This window comes from Nicotiana tomentosiformis, chromosome 6, assembly GCF_000390325.3.
Source record: "Nicotiana tomentosiformis chromosome 6, ASM39032v3, whole genome shotgun sequence".
NCBI lineage: Eukaryota > Viridiplantae > Streptophyta > Magnoliopsida > Solanales > Solanaceae > Nicotiana > Nicotiana tomentosiformis.
This window is the reverse complement of record NC_090817.1, coordinates 135,519,074-135,535,254: the sequence shown is the minus strand read 5'-3', so window position 1 is coordinate 135,535,254 and position 16,181 is coordinate 135,519,074. Positions and strand designations below refer to the sequence as shown.

Below are 16,181 nucleotides of genomic sequence, written 5' to 3'. Positions count from 1 at the left end.
TTTAATTTCAATGATGATTGCATGAGAGCTTATGAATTGTTGAAGCTCAAGTTGACAACTACTCTTATCACCACTGCTCCAAATTGGAGTGTGCCTTTTGAAATCATATATGATGCAATTGACATAGCGGTTGGGGCAATGTTGGGTCAACGTATCAACAAGATTTTCCATCCGGTCTAATATGTTAGTAAGACCATGAATAGTGCCCAAGTCAACTATATTGTTACGAAGAAATAGCTTCTCACTATTGTGTTTGCAATTGAGAAGTTCCGCCCGTACTTGATGGGTGCAAAAGTTATTGTCCATGCGGATCATGCAGCGCTTCTCTATCTTATGAGCAAAAAGGACTCTAAAGCTCGGTTAATGAGATGGGTACTCTTGCTACAAGAATTTGATATTGACATCCAAGATAAGAAAGGTAGTGAAACCCAAGTGGCGGACCACTTGTCTCGTTTGGAGGAGGAGGGGAGGCCACATGATGGCCTTGAAATCAATCTCTTTTCATGATGAGCAACTTTTGGCAATTTCAATGAAAGAGGTGCCATGGTTCGCGGACGTAGCAAATTTTCGTGTGTGTGTAATCATTCCGGATGAGTTCTCTTCAAGTCAAAGTAAAAAGCTCAAACAGGATTGTCAAGATTATTATTGGGATGAACCTTACTTTTTCCATATTTGTACGAATGGGGTGATTAGGAGGTGTGAACTGAAAGAAGAGAAAGGTGATATTCTTAGGGCGTGTCATTCATCGCCATATAGTGGTCATCATGGTGGAGCAAGAACGACGGCAAAAGTGCTTAGTTGCAGTTTCTATTGGCCTACTCTTTACAAGAGTGCTAGCGAGTTGGTGAAAAGATGTGTTGAATATCAACAGGCCGATGGAATCTCAAAGAAAAATGAAATGCCTCTTACAACTATCTTGGAGATTGATATTTTCGATGTTTGGGGCATTGACTTCATGGACCCTTCTGTGAGTTCTTGTGGAAACACCTACATCTTGGTTGCGGTGGATTATATGTCCAAATGGGTTGAGGCTACCCAACAATGAGGCAAGAAATGTAGTGGCGTTCTTGAAAAAGAATATTTTCACAAGATTTGGTACTCCACGTGCAATCATAAGCGATGGGGGGTCACACTTTTGCAACAAAGCTTTTAACACTTTACTTAGCAAGTATGGTGTTACTCATAAAGTCACGACTCCCTATCACCCACAAGCTAGTGGGAAAATGGAAGTCTCCAGTCGGAGATAAAGAGTATCTTGTCTAAAATGGCGAATGCTAATCGGACAACTTACAAACACCTATCGAGATGTCGCCATACCGGTTGGTGTTCGGAAAAACTTGTCATCTTCCGATGGAACTAGAGCACAAAGCCATGTGGGCTCTAAAGAAGTTTAATCTTGATTGTGATGTTGCCGCTAACTTGAGGGGTGCACATTTGAATGAATAGGATGAGTGCAGGTACCATGCATATGTGAATCCGTCCTTGTACAAAGAAAAGATGAAATATCTTCAAGACAAATACATTTGAAACAAAGAGTTCAAGGTGAGCGATCTTGTATTGTTGTTTAACTCAAGGTTGAGAATGTTTTCCGGGAAGCTCAAATCCAATTAGAGTGGTCCATATGAAATTGTTGGTGTGACACATTTTGGTGCATTAGACTTGAAGAACAAGGACAATGAAGTTTTCCGAGTCAATGGTCACTAGGTGAAGCACTACTTGGGCAAGGTTGGAGATAGCCATGTGGTTGCGGTCATTCACTTTACTTGAAGGAATTTTGCGTCATGCCGCGACATTAAATCATGCGCTTCTTGGGAGGCAACCCATGTTCTTTTCCTTTTTCTTTTTTAGTTAGGTGTTATTTGTGTTCTAACTTCATTTGAAGTGTTCTACAAGGATGATTGTGACTTGCAAGAAAGGTGAACAAAAATTTGGCCAAGTGTTCGAATGATCTGTGGACCGCACAATTATGTATGCCACAACAAAAGGTAATCGCGACCGCACATTTCTCATACGGACCGCACATTTGGAGTATTGAAAAAGTGTCAAAATGTTAACTCTCTGAAGTTTGAGCTTGTCAGTGCGGAAGCTGATTTGCAACCGCATGTGAAATCTTCGGTCGCACTTGAAAATGTGCGGACAACACATTGAGATCAGAGACTTTCAACCCAGGTGACAGAGTGCGGACCACACATGAAAATGTGCCGCCGCACTCGATTCTTTTCCCTTTTCAAATCACTTGGTATAAATAGAGGAATAGAGCTCATTTTACACTTTTCCCTCTCTTACCAAACATTGTTGCTCTGTTGATTTTCTTGAGAGATTTTAACTGTCCTCACGCACAACTACCTTTGATTATTCACCCATTGCACTCACGTTATCTGGTATGCTTCAATTCTTGTTAAATTTTTATGTTAGTTTAATTTTTATATTTTTAGTTTCTTTTAGGCCATCTGTTATTAGAGTTCATCCATGTGTTCATATGGGGTAGATCTGAACTGGGTAATCATAATACATGTTATAATAGGATAGGGTTAGTGAAATTACATGTTTATATTATGTTGCCATGTCGATTTGTGCAAATAATTGAAAAATCTAAGATGAAAAGGTTGACTGCACGTAGTTTTTCAATCTGCGGCTGCACTTGAATTTGTGTGGTCCGCAGATTAGGAGTTTTGGCAACTTAGTGAAGTAGTGCATCTGCGGCCGTAATTTAAAATGTGCGGACTGACAGATTTCTCTTGTGGCCGCAGATCGTTTATCGCATTGTCTTCACAGACTCCGAACTTTGGGAGTCTGAAGTGTGGCCGCACTTGCAATTGTGCGGACCGCACTACAATTGTGCAGATCATACTTCCTTTATACGGTCGCACAACCGAATTTTATGGAATGTAATTCCTTTCTGCGTCCATATATAAAAAATGTGCGGACCGCAAAACCCATTACCTGCAACCTTGTGTTTTATTCATAACCCCATTGTGTCCCCATGTTCATCCCTTGCCTACATAAGTACTGAATGTGTTGAATGATGACTTACAACTAATAATCTTCTTTGCTTTGATACAAACAATGGTTCGTTCGTGAGGCTGAGACGACACTACAAAGGGAAAAGGTGAATCTTCTAGGGGTCGAGGTAGAGGTACCTTGCCCCTTGGCAAGACTAAGACCATCAGAAAGAAAACCACAACAAACAGAGGGAGAGGTGCAGACCTTTCTGAGTCGAGTTCCTATGTCCCGTCTAGGGATGTATCATAGGGCAGCTCAACCTCTGTTCAAGAGGGGCAACCAGCCACAGGAGATATACCAACTCAGGGATGAGTCCTCTTCATCTCACAGCACCTCCGAGGGGTCAGAGAGTGCTAGCCAAACCTCTGAGCCAGCAGCTACACCACACATAGAGGCACAAACAACACAAGAGATCCCCGATGATGGTAGAAGGGGGGATGGTACATCTACAGGTGTGGAAAGATCAATAAAGAAGGAGATCTGGGAGGATAGGTTTGTCAGTTTGGCCTCCTTCATTAAGTTTTGTATGTGGTGGCCAGTGAGTTCTTTGACACTTGAGAGACATTTCCTATTGAAGGATTTGGAGAAATACAACCCGGCGATCTTAAGGCAGTTTAGAGTAAGAAAGTGTTGGATGTGGTTTACTCAAAGAGTTGAGGATGCCAAGGAATACCTCATCCGAGAGTTTTATGCTAATGTTGCTCACATCAAGAAGGGAACAAAGGTGACCAAAGTACGCAATCTTAAGGTGAGGTTTGATCAGCATACGCTAAACGTCTATTTGGGATTTGAGGACTTTGAGCCAAAAGAGTATCTGGAGAAATATGCTATGAAGGAAGAAGTCCGGCCTTGGCTGGTTGAGATCTTAGCTCCACCAGGAACACCACCACCATGGAGTACCGTTGGGGTTCCCATTTAGTGGAACACATTGAGCTTCGAGGCGAAGGGGTGGCAGACCTTTGTTTGCAGCAGACTCGATCCATCCCAGAATGAGACTCGTCTACCTATTTCTTGGGCTATTCTTGTGGCTTCTAGTACCCAATTAATGTGGGTGTCATGATGTCGGCCAATATTTTACTGATAGCATAGCAGGCTAGCTCGTCCTACCCTTATCCCATATCATAAAGTACCTCACTGATGCAAAGGTAGAGCCGAGATCATTTGACACCAAGGTGAAGCCGAAGAAGCCATTTGACCGGTATTCACTGATGGATGAGACCAACCCAAAGAAGAAAGCACAGCCTTCCACATGACATGTCAGTATGATGAGCCGACAGTGGTAGTTTCTGAGATAGTTGACCTTCTATCAACTTCTGTTGAGCCCTCTTCCAGTAATGCTGCTACGCCTTTGCCATCATCCTCAGCTCATACCACAGCTCCCAGGGCACCCCCTGCTGCGGCTCTAAGGCTAGTGCCCATGCCCACATCTCCATATCTGCTTTGCGAGTCTCCCAGACATTGGCGAGTCTCAACAATTGGATGCAGACACCTACTTCAAAACTGTTTGACTTATCTAGTACTATTGCAGTGCAGTCCACTATACATGCACCACAAGCCTCCTCTGACATTGATGAGAAGATCAAGAAGATTCTAGACAACCAGAAGATGATCATGGACACCTTAGTGCAGCACATGTCGGTTATTGAGGAGTTGGGAAAAGAAGTGAAGAAGATGAGGAAGTCCAGACAAGAAACAAATTAGTGGACAAGCTTCGGAGGGAGGTGACCAGACTTGCAAAAGCGAGGGATCTACCTTTTGACATGTTACTCGACCCGTACCAGTCCGCCCCACATCAGTCAACACCATCTGCACCGGTTGCACCAGCTGGCCAGTCTGAGGAGCCAAACCTTGCTGCCGACACTGTTGAGACAGTGCGTGTGATGTTCACCACTCACGCCACACCTAGATTTGATGATGATGAGATATAGTTGGTTAATCCGGTGGGAGAAGATATTGTTGGGGACACTGAGATGTCCAAGGATCCTTAGGGAGTTTTCTTCACCTTCTCTTCTATCACTCTTATTTTGTTAAGAATTGGGGACAATGCTTACTTGTATTTGGGAGGTAGGGGTAGGGGTGGAGTTTATTTGATACATTGACACATTTTGGATACATTTGGATAGTAATAATCTGATGATTCTCTTCCTTTTTCTTATTTGTAGTTATCTATCTTTAGTATTTATTGTTCATTAGCTTCTTTATTTTCCACTTTAGTTCTTGTTTTGTTAGTAGCTTCTTTTTATTCTTTCGTAGATAATAAGCCTTTGGTTTTCTTAACGTCACGGTTCTTTCCAAAGGTAGTTTTTGTGTGAACCGGGTGACTCGTCCCAACAATGGATGGCATGACAACCTTCTTAAGGGAATGAGTCCGTTTTTATGTTTAGGTAATAATAATAGTAGTAGTAATGAATAAAAGGCCCAATCATGTCTTTCCCGGAAAAAAGAGTTATTCATGCTTCAGTTAGTACCAACATATTTAACTACGTGCTTATGGTTTTAAACAAGATTTTTGAAAGAAAATAGCTCTAGTTAGTGACTTTGAGACTCTTGAGTTGACTTTGGTAATCATCGAGTTGTTAATTGGACCATAATGATCTTTAACTTGATTGTGGTCGATGTAGTCTTTCGACTCTATCCTCTTTTACGGTTTAGTTGCGTGGGGGTGAGGTGATTTATGGCTAGTCCAAGTATCCGTGTGAATTGTCTAGAACTTGCCCTGAATGTGCTTCAAGGTAAAATCCTAAGTTTTGCGTGGTTTGAGAAATGATTGTAAGCTTTCCTTGGCTTGTTTGAGCTTTCTATTTCCAACCAATGTCGTTATCCATAGTCAACCCCATTTGAGCCTCTAGCCTTTCTTATTTGATAACCATGTTATAAGTCTTTACCCTTTTTGTCGTGATCCTCTCTTGGCACCCGGACTTTCCTTAACACTCTTATGAAATAAGTGGCTTAAAGCATAAGGTTAGGGGAGAGATGAGGAGTTTAGAAAAGGTATTAAGGTACAAAGAGAGAAAAGAAATGATCTCTATGAAAAGAGAATGCAAGAAAAGAAAGAGAACAAAATGAAAATGCAAAAAAAGAGAATAAGAGGAAGGGTTGATGAATTCAAAAAGAGGTAATGATCCCTAACATGAGCATCAAGGGAGAAAAATAATGAAATGAACAAGAAAGAGTAAGGTCAAGTCTCTCTAGCCCCCCCCCCCCCAAAAAAAAGAGAATGCCTCTAAGGATTGGTAATTGTGAGCCGAGAAATAAAAATGTGGAGTTCTAAAGGAAAGGTGTAACTACTTACCCATATGGTATCCTACCCTAATCCAAAAGCCTTCATTACAACTCGAAAGGAGTCCTACTTGATTTCTAACCGAGTAAGCTTACATTAGTGGTGATCTATAAGAGGGGCAAGCCTATGATACTTGAAGCCGTACTTATGACATTCTATTATGAGAGAAGAGTGAACCTTTCATGAATCTTAAGATTGAGTGCTAACTTTTTAAGTGAGCTTGGCAAATGAAAGGTAGATGAGGAAGAGTTTGGAGTCCCCTATGACCTACATGATAAAACAAGAGTCCTTGATGAGTAAGGTCAATTCTTGAAGCTCAAATGTCACATTAGAACTATATGTGCATACATATTTGATTTGTCACCTTGTTGATAATGCATGATTAATGTGGGTAGATGTTGGTCCATACTGAGTATGAATAGCTCACCATTGGCTCGCTGAAATGACCTTTCACTTTGAGGAGGTGGAAACTAATCTATTTGCTTGAGGACAAGCAAAGACTTAAGTTTTGGGGAGTTGATAAGTATGGATTTTGACCACTTATTCGTACCTTTTACTTTTGTTTTAGTCCAAAAGTATTAATTTTTGTTCCTAAAACTAATGAAAGTGTGCAAATTGCAGGAATTTTGGAAATTTGGGCTCTTATGAAGAAATCCGACTAAAACATGAGTGTTTCGACTCACAAGGCAAGAAGGGACACAACATACAAGAAGTGCAGTCCGTAGAAGTATTTATGCAGTCGCAAAAGCAAGTGCGGGCCGCAAAATTCCCTTAGAGACCGCATGACTGATGAAGAAGACCAACAGTACTTGAAGTAGAAGTTCAGAACGCACACAATTTGTGCAGCCATAGAACATGGTCACTGACAAGAATTCAAAAGGTTCAGAGAGTGTGCAACTCACCAAGACTTGAAGCCTTGCCTAATGTGCGGACCGCACATAAATTGTGTGGTCGCAGAAGCTAAATCGCAGTCGCAGAAGCTAAATCGCAGTCGCAGACCAAATTGTACAGTTGCAGAATCCAGTTCCTTGCATATTCAAGCAATGTGCGGACCGCACATGGAATTGTGCAGTCGCAGAACCTCCTGAGAGGCATTTTGTCAGCGAATTTTGAGCCACTATAAATAGACGAGAATCACATTTTTAGGTCAAGTTTTGAAGTTCTGCAGCTGTAGCCGTTGTAATTTTCCATTTTAGGAAATTTTTGGTCATTTTGGGATTAAAACATCATAGTTTATCATTTTAATTTAATATTTTGGCTTTATTTAGTATTTCTTCTTTGTTTTCTTTATTTTTCTACTATGAGTAGCTAGACTTTTACTAGGGTTGTCACCCAACCCTAGTGTGCAAACCTTATGTGTATTTAATTTAATACTTGTTTATGATTGGGTGTTGATTATTTAGCCTTATTTATGCTTTAATTTTAAAATTAATAGTTGCAAACATTGATTCATGCCTTTTTGACTTAGTCCCTACTTAAGAAAGAGGGACATAGTCTAGGAAAACTTGGATAACAAGAAATTGGGCTATTTAAGAATTTGATTAACCTAATTAAAAGGTTTGAACTAGAGATAGGGAAAACCGGACTTGAGCTCATATCAACTATTTAGCTTGATACCCATTTGGGCTTGAGAAAGCCAAAATTGGGCAAAATCACTCTATGACTGAGAGGTATTGACTGGGTAACTTAGAGTTGAGAGCTATAATACACCCCGATCAATAAAATAAGTGTCAACGTACTTAACCCATTAGGCGAACACCTAGGTGTAGGTTACATCCCTAGGCCTTTTAACCATTTGATAAAAACAACAAAAATAATTACCCGCTTTCTAGTTTCTTCTCATTAGTTTACAATTGTCAGTGTTAATTTAGAAGTAGAAAACAAAATCCCTTGTTTGGAAGCGCAGTTAAGTTATTTCATTTACTCCCATCAAGTGTATACCCTAACACCCATATTAAACTCCCTGTGAAAATCGACCCCGACTCTTGTTGGGTACTATTTTTCCAACAACCGTTTTCACTCACTATTGAGTGCAGAGTGGACGAGGATCACAACCTCGCTTTGGCAGTATCAAGAACGATATTTTGGACATCAGTCCATTTACCATGGGCCTTTTTAAATTGTACATTTAGCAGGAGAGGCCTCTTGGCTAAGGTCTATCACCTCCTGCTCTCTCTGTTGCAAACGAGCCTCCAACTCACCGACTTCGGCAACTTGGGCTTCCAGTACCAAGAAGCGAGCAACAATTTGATCCCGCTCGGCCAACGGTTGATCCCGCTTAGATATGAGTTTTTCTTTATCAAGGATCAACTTTTGAAGGTCCTCGGAGGCAAGGAAGTTGGCATATGAAGTAAAAATCCAAGTTAAAAATTCTTCAATAACAAATCAAAGGAAAACAAACAACAAAAAGAACGAGTACCATACCGTTGATGCGCTATGCATGGCATTATTTATCATACACTCATTCGAAAGAGAGTGTATTTTATTCTTATCTTTCTCTGAAGCCAGCGGCTTCATGTAATTGGCAAGTTTCACCGGCCGAGACAGTAGATGACACTCAGTAGAGACCGAGAGGGCGACACTCCTCCTTCTTTGAGGATACGAAGAAGGGGGCGAATAGTTGTGCCCTAAATTCCCATGGTCTGGGGACTGGGGAGGAGGAACATCCTCCTCTCGGGTGTCTATGGCCGATGAGGGTGGTGTAGTAGGTACTGGTGATGAAGGCATGATTGGTGTGGAAGGAAATGAAGTCGATGGTATAGTGGGATGAGAAGCAGTTGTGGCAAAGGCAGTGTTGGTTGTAGGTTGCTCATCAACTGAAGACGGAAGAGACCCGGTACTCAGTCTCATAGTACTAAGAGCGACAACTGGGACTAGAAAAAAAGAATCGGCATCCACCACTAGGGCATACTCTCCCCAGAGTGCTTGGGCATCGTCCTTGATTGGGTTTATAAGCTCTTTATATTGATCAGTTTGTTGAGCTGATGAAGGTCGCTGTCTCCTCTGTAGGGAAGCCCCTTCATCACTGGCTTCCCCATCATTATCAATTACCACAATGTTTGTGGCTAGCTCGGGCGCGATGTTCTTCACCCTTTTATTTTTGCCCTCGGTCATAAAGGAGCGTCGCCTTTTCTGTTGTTTATTCTCCAGTCGAGGACTCCAAGAGGAAGCACCTTCATCGGAAGCAAGTCTAATGGCTCCCATTCGAGCGAAGGCCTTCTGCAACAACCTCGCCGTATCTGTGGGATCAGTTAAACCTCCTCCCCGGGGACAGTAACAGAGCCTTATGGAAGACCTGAATTCGACGGAAAGAGAAGTTAGCCAACTTTCTTATATGTGAGGTAAAAACAAGATTAGTTCAAGAATCAACTTACCATGATTTTTGGCCTTCCATATATATTTAAGGGTCAGTTCTTTCAACCGGCGGTATCATGCATGGTAATATCAAAAATCTTCTGGACCTACTGGTCCAAACCTTCGACCCTTAGTGGTGTCTACCAAGTTACTGAAATAGTGAAAAGAGGAGGATCAGTAACAACATGAAAAAACCTTTAATCAAGGAAAAGATAGATGTTGAACTTACGAGTACAAGTCCAAGTTCGTCCTTGTACAAAGACAAGATGAAATATCTTCATGACAAATATATTTGAAACAAAGAGTTCAATGTGGGCGATCTTGTATTGTTGTTTAACTCAAGGTTGAGGATGTTTTCCGGGAAGCTAAAGTCTAAATGGAGTGGTCCTTTTGAAATTGTGTGTGTGACATCTTTTAATGCATTAGACTTGAAGAACAAAACTAATGAAGTATTCCGAGTCAATGGTCAACGGGTAAAGCACTATTTGGGAAATGTTGGAGATAGCCATGTCATGGCGGTCATTCATTTCCATTGATGGTATTCTGAGTCGTGCCGCGACGTTAAATCAGGCGCTTCTTGGGAAGCAACCTATGTTTCTTTTCCTTTTTCTTTTGTAGTTAGGTGTTATTTTTGTGCTAACTTGATTCGAAGTGTGCTACAAGGCCGAGTGTGACTTACAGGAATTGTGGATAGAAATCTAGCCAAGTGTTGCAAGAATTGCGGACCGCAGTTGATTTGTGCGGACCGCACATTTATGGTTGCTGCAGTAAAAGTGAAAATGTCAACTCTCTGAAGTTTATTCTGTTAGAGAAAAGGCCGATGTGCGACCGCAAAAGGAAATCTGCGGCCGCAGATTATGAGATGCTGAGTTAAGGTCACCAGGTAACAGAGTGCGGACCGCACTCGCTCTTCTTTCCCTTAGCCAACCAACTAGTATAAATAGAGGAACATGGCATTTGTTACGTTTTTCACTCTCTAAGGATAGAAATAGTGCCATCTTGAAATTTTTTGGTGATTTTATTTATCCACGCACACAACATCCTTGATCAACCACTCATTACACTCACTCATCTGGTATGCTTAAATTTCTTGTTAATCTTTTTGTTTTAATTTGTAGATTTTTAGTTATTTTTAGACCATTTGTCATTAGAATTCAATTGTGTATCCATGTGGGGGTAAATCTGTAATGGGTTAAATAATACACGCTCTATGGGGACTGGGTTAACCTATTTTCATGATTTTATGATGTTGCCATGTCAAATTGTGCACGAAATTGAAAAATCTAGAATGAAACAACTGAACTATTCGTAATTTTTGAATTCTATGGCCGCACCTGAATTCGTGCAGTCCGCAGAAATTGATTTTAGGGCAGCATTAGTGAAGGGATACGCAACCGCAAGGTAAAATGTGCGGACCGCAGAATTCCCATTGCGGCCACAGAAATGCACTTTTACTGTCATGAGAGAGTCCCTACTTTGAGACTCCAATGTGCAACCGCAAGTTTAATTGTGCGGACCGCAGAAATTGTGTTACGGATGCACATCAGACAATGCTCTGTCATCAAAGAGTTGGCATTTGTTGGGTCTATGAGGTGCGGCCACAAGTGGAATTGTGAAGACCGCACTCAACTTTTGCGGCCGCAAAACAAAATTGTGTGGTCCGCAAGACATCATCTATGACCGCAAGAAAATTATGCGGACCGAAGATCTGGTTTCCTGCAAGCATGATTTGATTGTGTACCCTCACTGTGTCTTATGGTTTATATCTTACTAGCATGTATCCTGGGTATGTTTGAACATTGAATTGCAACTAATAATCGTCTTTTCTTGATACAGACAATGGTTCGATATAGGAGACGAGGCGACATATCTAAAGGGAGAGGTGAACCTTCTCGGAGTCGAGGCAAGAGTGCCTTACCCCTTGGCCAACAAAAGGCAATTACAAAGAAAGCTACAACCGGTAGGGGGAGAGGTGCAGATCTCTCCGACACAAGCTCATATGTCCCGTCTAGGAAAGCATTAGAGGGCAACTCAGCATCTGTTCAGGAGCAGCCGACCATACAGTCAATGCCGCCAGGGAGATACTAACTCAGAGGCGAGCCGTCCTCATCTCATAGCACTTTCGAGGAATCGGAGAATGCTAGTCAGGCTTCTAAGCCATCAGCTACACCTGTCCCTGAGGCACATGATAACCAGTTCAGGATATCCCCGTTGATGGAAGATGGGGAGATGCTACAACATCTGGTCTTGAAAGATCAAAGAAGAAAGAGTTTTGGGAGGACCATTTTGTCAGCCTGGCCGCTTTCACCAGCTTTCGTACATGGTGTCCAGTGAGGTCGCTAACTCTTGAGCGACAGTTTCAGTTAAAAGATTTGGAGAGGTACAACCCAACAGTGTTGAGACAGTTCAGGGAACGCAAGGGGTAGATGTGGTTCACTCAAAGTGTAGTGGACGCCAAAGAGTACCTGGTCCGTGAATTCTATGCCAATGTGGCTCACGTCAAATAAGGGACAAAAGTGACTAAAGTACGTAATTGAAAAGTGAGATTTGATCAGCATACACTCAACACGTACTTGGGCTTCGAAGATGTTGAGCCAAAGGAATATTTGGAGAAGTATGTATTGGGAGATGCAACCCGACCTTGGTTAGCGAAGATTCTAGTAGCACCAGGGCCACCACAACCATGGATTGCCGCTGGAGTCCTATCCATCGGAACACTTTGAGTTTTGAGGCGAAGGGGTAGCAAACCTTTGTCTGCAGCAGATTGGACCCGAGCCAGAATAAGACTTACCTTCCGATTCATAGGGCAGTTCTGGTTGCTTCTATTATGGTAGGGTACCCTATCAATGTGGGTGTCATGATGTCGGCCAACATCTCAGTGATTGCTCAGAAAGATGACTCGTCCTACCCGTATTCCAATACTATTACAGAATATCTCACGGATGCAAGGGTAGAGCCGAGGGATTATGACACAAAGGCGAAGTCGGAGAAGCCTTTTACTTGGTATTCACTGATGGATGTGAACAATCCGAAGAAGAAAGTTCAGTCTCCTACCACTACGGGCCAGTCTGATGAGCCAACTATGGTAGCTGCTGAGGCAGTTGATGTTCCATCCACTTCGGCCGAACCTTCCTCCTGTGTTGCAGCTATGCCTCTGCCATCATCCACAACCCCTACTGCAGTTCCTGCCACAACTCCCACCTCGACTTTGAAGCAAGTGTCTATGCCTACTGTCCCGCTTTTTGTGTTGCGAGTCTCCCAAACATTGGCGAGCCTTAACAACTGGATACAGACAGCCACTGCAAAGTTGTCTGACTTATCTAGTACTGTTGCAGTACAGTCTTCTATTCAGGCACCTCAGTTTCCCCCAACAGTTGAAGAGACATTGAAGAAGCTCCTAGAGAACCAGAACACTGTTATGGCTACCTTCGTACAACACGGGTCAATGATCGAAGAGCTGGGAAAAGAAGAAAAGAAGACGAGAAAGTTCCAGGCCAGCAAGAAGTCAGTGGACAAGCTCCGGAGACAGGTGACCAGGCTTGCTACAGCCGGAGATCTCCCCTTTGACATGCTGCTTGACCCAGGCAATTCTGTCCCAGATCCTACATCACTATCTGCACCGATGGCACCAGTTGGCAAGTGTGAAGAGCCAAACCTTGTTGCCGACACTACTGAGGCAGTGCATCAGATGTTCGCCAATCCATCCACACCCAGAGTTGAAGATGATGAGATTCAGTTGGCTAAGCCTAAGGGCGATGATATTGCTGGGGACACAGAGATGTCCAAGGAGCCATAGGGAGTTTTCTTCACTCTTTCCCTTCTTTTACTCTTATTTTGTTAAGCATTGGGGACAATGTTTATCTTTATTCGGGGGGAGGGAGGGGTGGAGTTTATTTATTATATTTGATACATTTTGAGACATTTGGCCTGTAATAACTTGATATTATTCTCTCTTTTCTTATTATGTAAATATATTCTCTCTCTTTCTCTCGTTATGTATATTCATTCTATCTTCAGTAGTTTTTGCTTATTAGCTTATTTATTTTTGTTTCTTTATTAGTTCTTTATTTAATTTAGTAGCTTCTTTGTTTTATTTAGTAGCTTCTTTTTATATTTTAGTAGATAATAAGCCTTTAGTTTTCTTAATGCCACGGTTCTTTCCAAAGGTAGTTATTGTATGAACTGGGTAACTCGTCCTAACGATGGATGGCGTGACAACCTTCTTAAGAGAATGAGTGAGTTTTTTTTTTGTATTTAGGTAACAATAGTAGTAGTAGTAGTAATGAATAAAAAGACCTAATTAAGTCATGCTCGAAGAGTCAACCATGCTTCAATTGGCACCAACACATTTAACTACGTGCTTATGGTTAAAAATAAGGTTTTTGAAAGAAATAACTCTAGTTAGTGACTTTGTGACTCTTATGTTGATTTTGGCAATTATAGAGTGGTTTAATTGGACCATAATATTCTTTAAACTTGAATGTGGTCATTATGGGCCCTCGACTCTGTCCTCATTTACAATTTGGTTATGTGAGGGGTGAGATGAATTATTGTTAGTCCAAGTATCCGTGTGAAGGGTCTAGAACTTGCCCCGAATGTGTTTCAAGGCAAAATCCTAAGTTTTGCTTGGTTTAAGAAGTGATTGTAGGCTCTCCTTACCCCGTTTGAGTTTTCTATTGCCAACCAATATCATTATCCCTAGTCAACCCCTTTGAGCCTCTAGCCTATCTCATTTGATAACCGTGTTACAAGCCTTTACCCGTTTGGTTGTGACCCTCTCTTGGCACCCGAGCTTTCCTTAATACTCTTGTGAAATAAAATGGCTTAAAAAGTAAGTTTGGGGGAGAGATGAGGAACTTGAAAAAGGTATCAAGGCACAAAAAGAGAAAGAAAATGATCTCTATGAGAAGAAAAGGCAAGAAAAGAAAAGAACAAAAGGAAAGTTGCAAAAAATGAATAAGTGGAAGGGTTGAAGGGATTCAAAAAGGGGTAATGATCCAAAACATGGAGAAATCAAAAAGGGAGAAAAATAATAAAATGATCAAGAAATAGTGATGATAAGTCTCTCTAGTCCCCAATGAAAAGAAAGTGCCTCTAAGAATTGGCAAAGTGTGAGCCGAGAAATAAAAGATAAAATGTTTAAGGAAAGGTGTAATCACTTATCCATACGGTATCCTACCCTAACCCAAAAGTCTTCATTATATCCCGAAAGAAGTCCTACTTGATTTCAAACCGAGTGAGCTTACATTAGTGGCGATCTACATGAGGGGCAAGCCTATGGTACTTGAAGCCATACTTGTGACATTCTCTTGAGAGAGATGAGTGAACCTTTCATAAATCTTTGGATTGAGTGCTAAATTTCTTAAGTGAGCTAGGCAAATGGAAAGTAGATGAGGAAGAGTTTGGAGCACCATGACCTACACGACAGAGCAAGAGTCCTTGATAAGTAAAGTCAATTCTTGAAGCTCAAATGTCACATTAGAACTATATGTGCCTAAATGTTTAACTTGTTGCCTTGTTGATAATACATAAGTAGTGTGGGTAATTGTTGGTCCCAACTGATGTGTGGATGGCTCACATGTGACTCGCTGAAATGACCCTTAACTTTTGGAGGTGAGAACTAATTTATTTGCTTGAGGACAAGTAAAGACTTAAGTTTGGAGAAGTTGATAAGTGGGTATTTTGACTGCTTATTAGCATCTTTTAGCTTATGTTTTAGTCCGAAAATATTGAATTGTGTTCCTGAAACTAATGAAATTGTGTAGATTGCAGGAATGCTGGAAGTTTGGTCTCCCGGATGAACTCCGACTCAAAATGAAGTGTTTCGAAGTACAAGGCAATAAAGGGCGCATAAGCACAAATGTGCAGTCCGCAGAAGGAATTCTGCGGCCGCAAAATAAATTGCGGACCGCAAAATTCCATCTACGGCTCACAAACTAAGAAAAATAATCTAACCGAACTTTCAGCAATGTGCGGACCGCACATGAATTGTGCGACCGCAGAACTGGCTTAAGAGTCAAAGATTAGAGAGTATGCAAAAAGACTAGGTCCATGAGCCTTTATGAAGTGCGGACCGCACAAGAATTGTGCGGCCACAGAAGATTGCCTCGCGGCCGTAGTCCAGAAATGTGCGGCCACAAAACTCACCTTCCTGCCAAGTGAAGAAATCTGCGGACCGTACACGAAATTGTGCGGCCACAAAACCTCCTGAGGGGCATTTTTGTCCGTGATTTTTGGCCCTGTATAAATAGACGAGTTTCACAAAATAAGGTCAAGTTTGAACATACAAAGCTATTGTAGCCGTTTCTCTTTGCTATTTTAGGAAGTTTTAGCTTATTTGAGTATTTTAACATTAGATGTTATTATTTTAATCTTCCATTATGAGTTTAATTAGCTTTTCATCTTTATTTTCTTCAAATCCCATTATGAGTAGCTAGATTTTTACTAGGGTTGTGACCCAACCCTAGTGTGTAAACCTTATGGGTGATTAATTTTATGCTTCTTTATGATTGGATGTTGATTATTTAACTTAGTTCATGCTTCA

General features: G+C 41.5%; 1 protein-coding gene across 1 annotated transcript; it reads left to right on the top strand.

Moving 5' to 3' along the window:
- The first annotated feature begins 478 nt into the window (after positions 1–478).
- LOC138894819 (uncharacterized) lies at positions 479–1,045 on the top strand. Its single transcript, XM_070179549.1, has one exon. It carries the CDS (start codon positions 479–481, stop codon positions 1,043–1,045), a length of 567 nt encoding a protein of 188 aa, XP_070035650.1.
- The last annotated feature ends 15,136 nt before the right edge of the window (positions 1,046–16,181 follow it).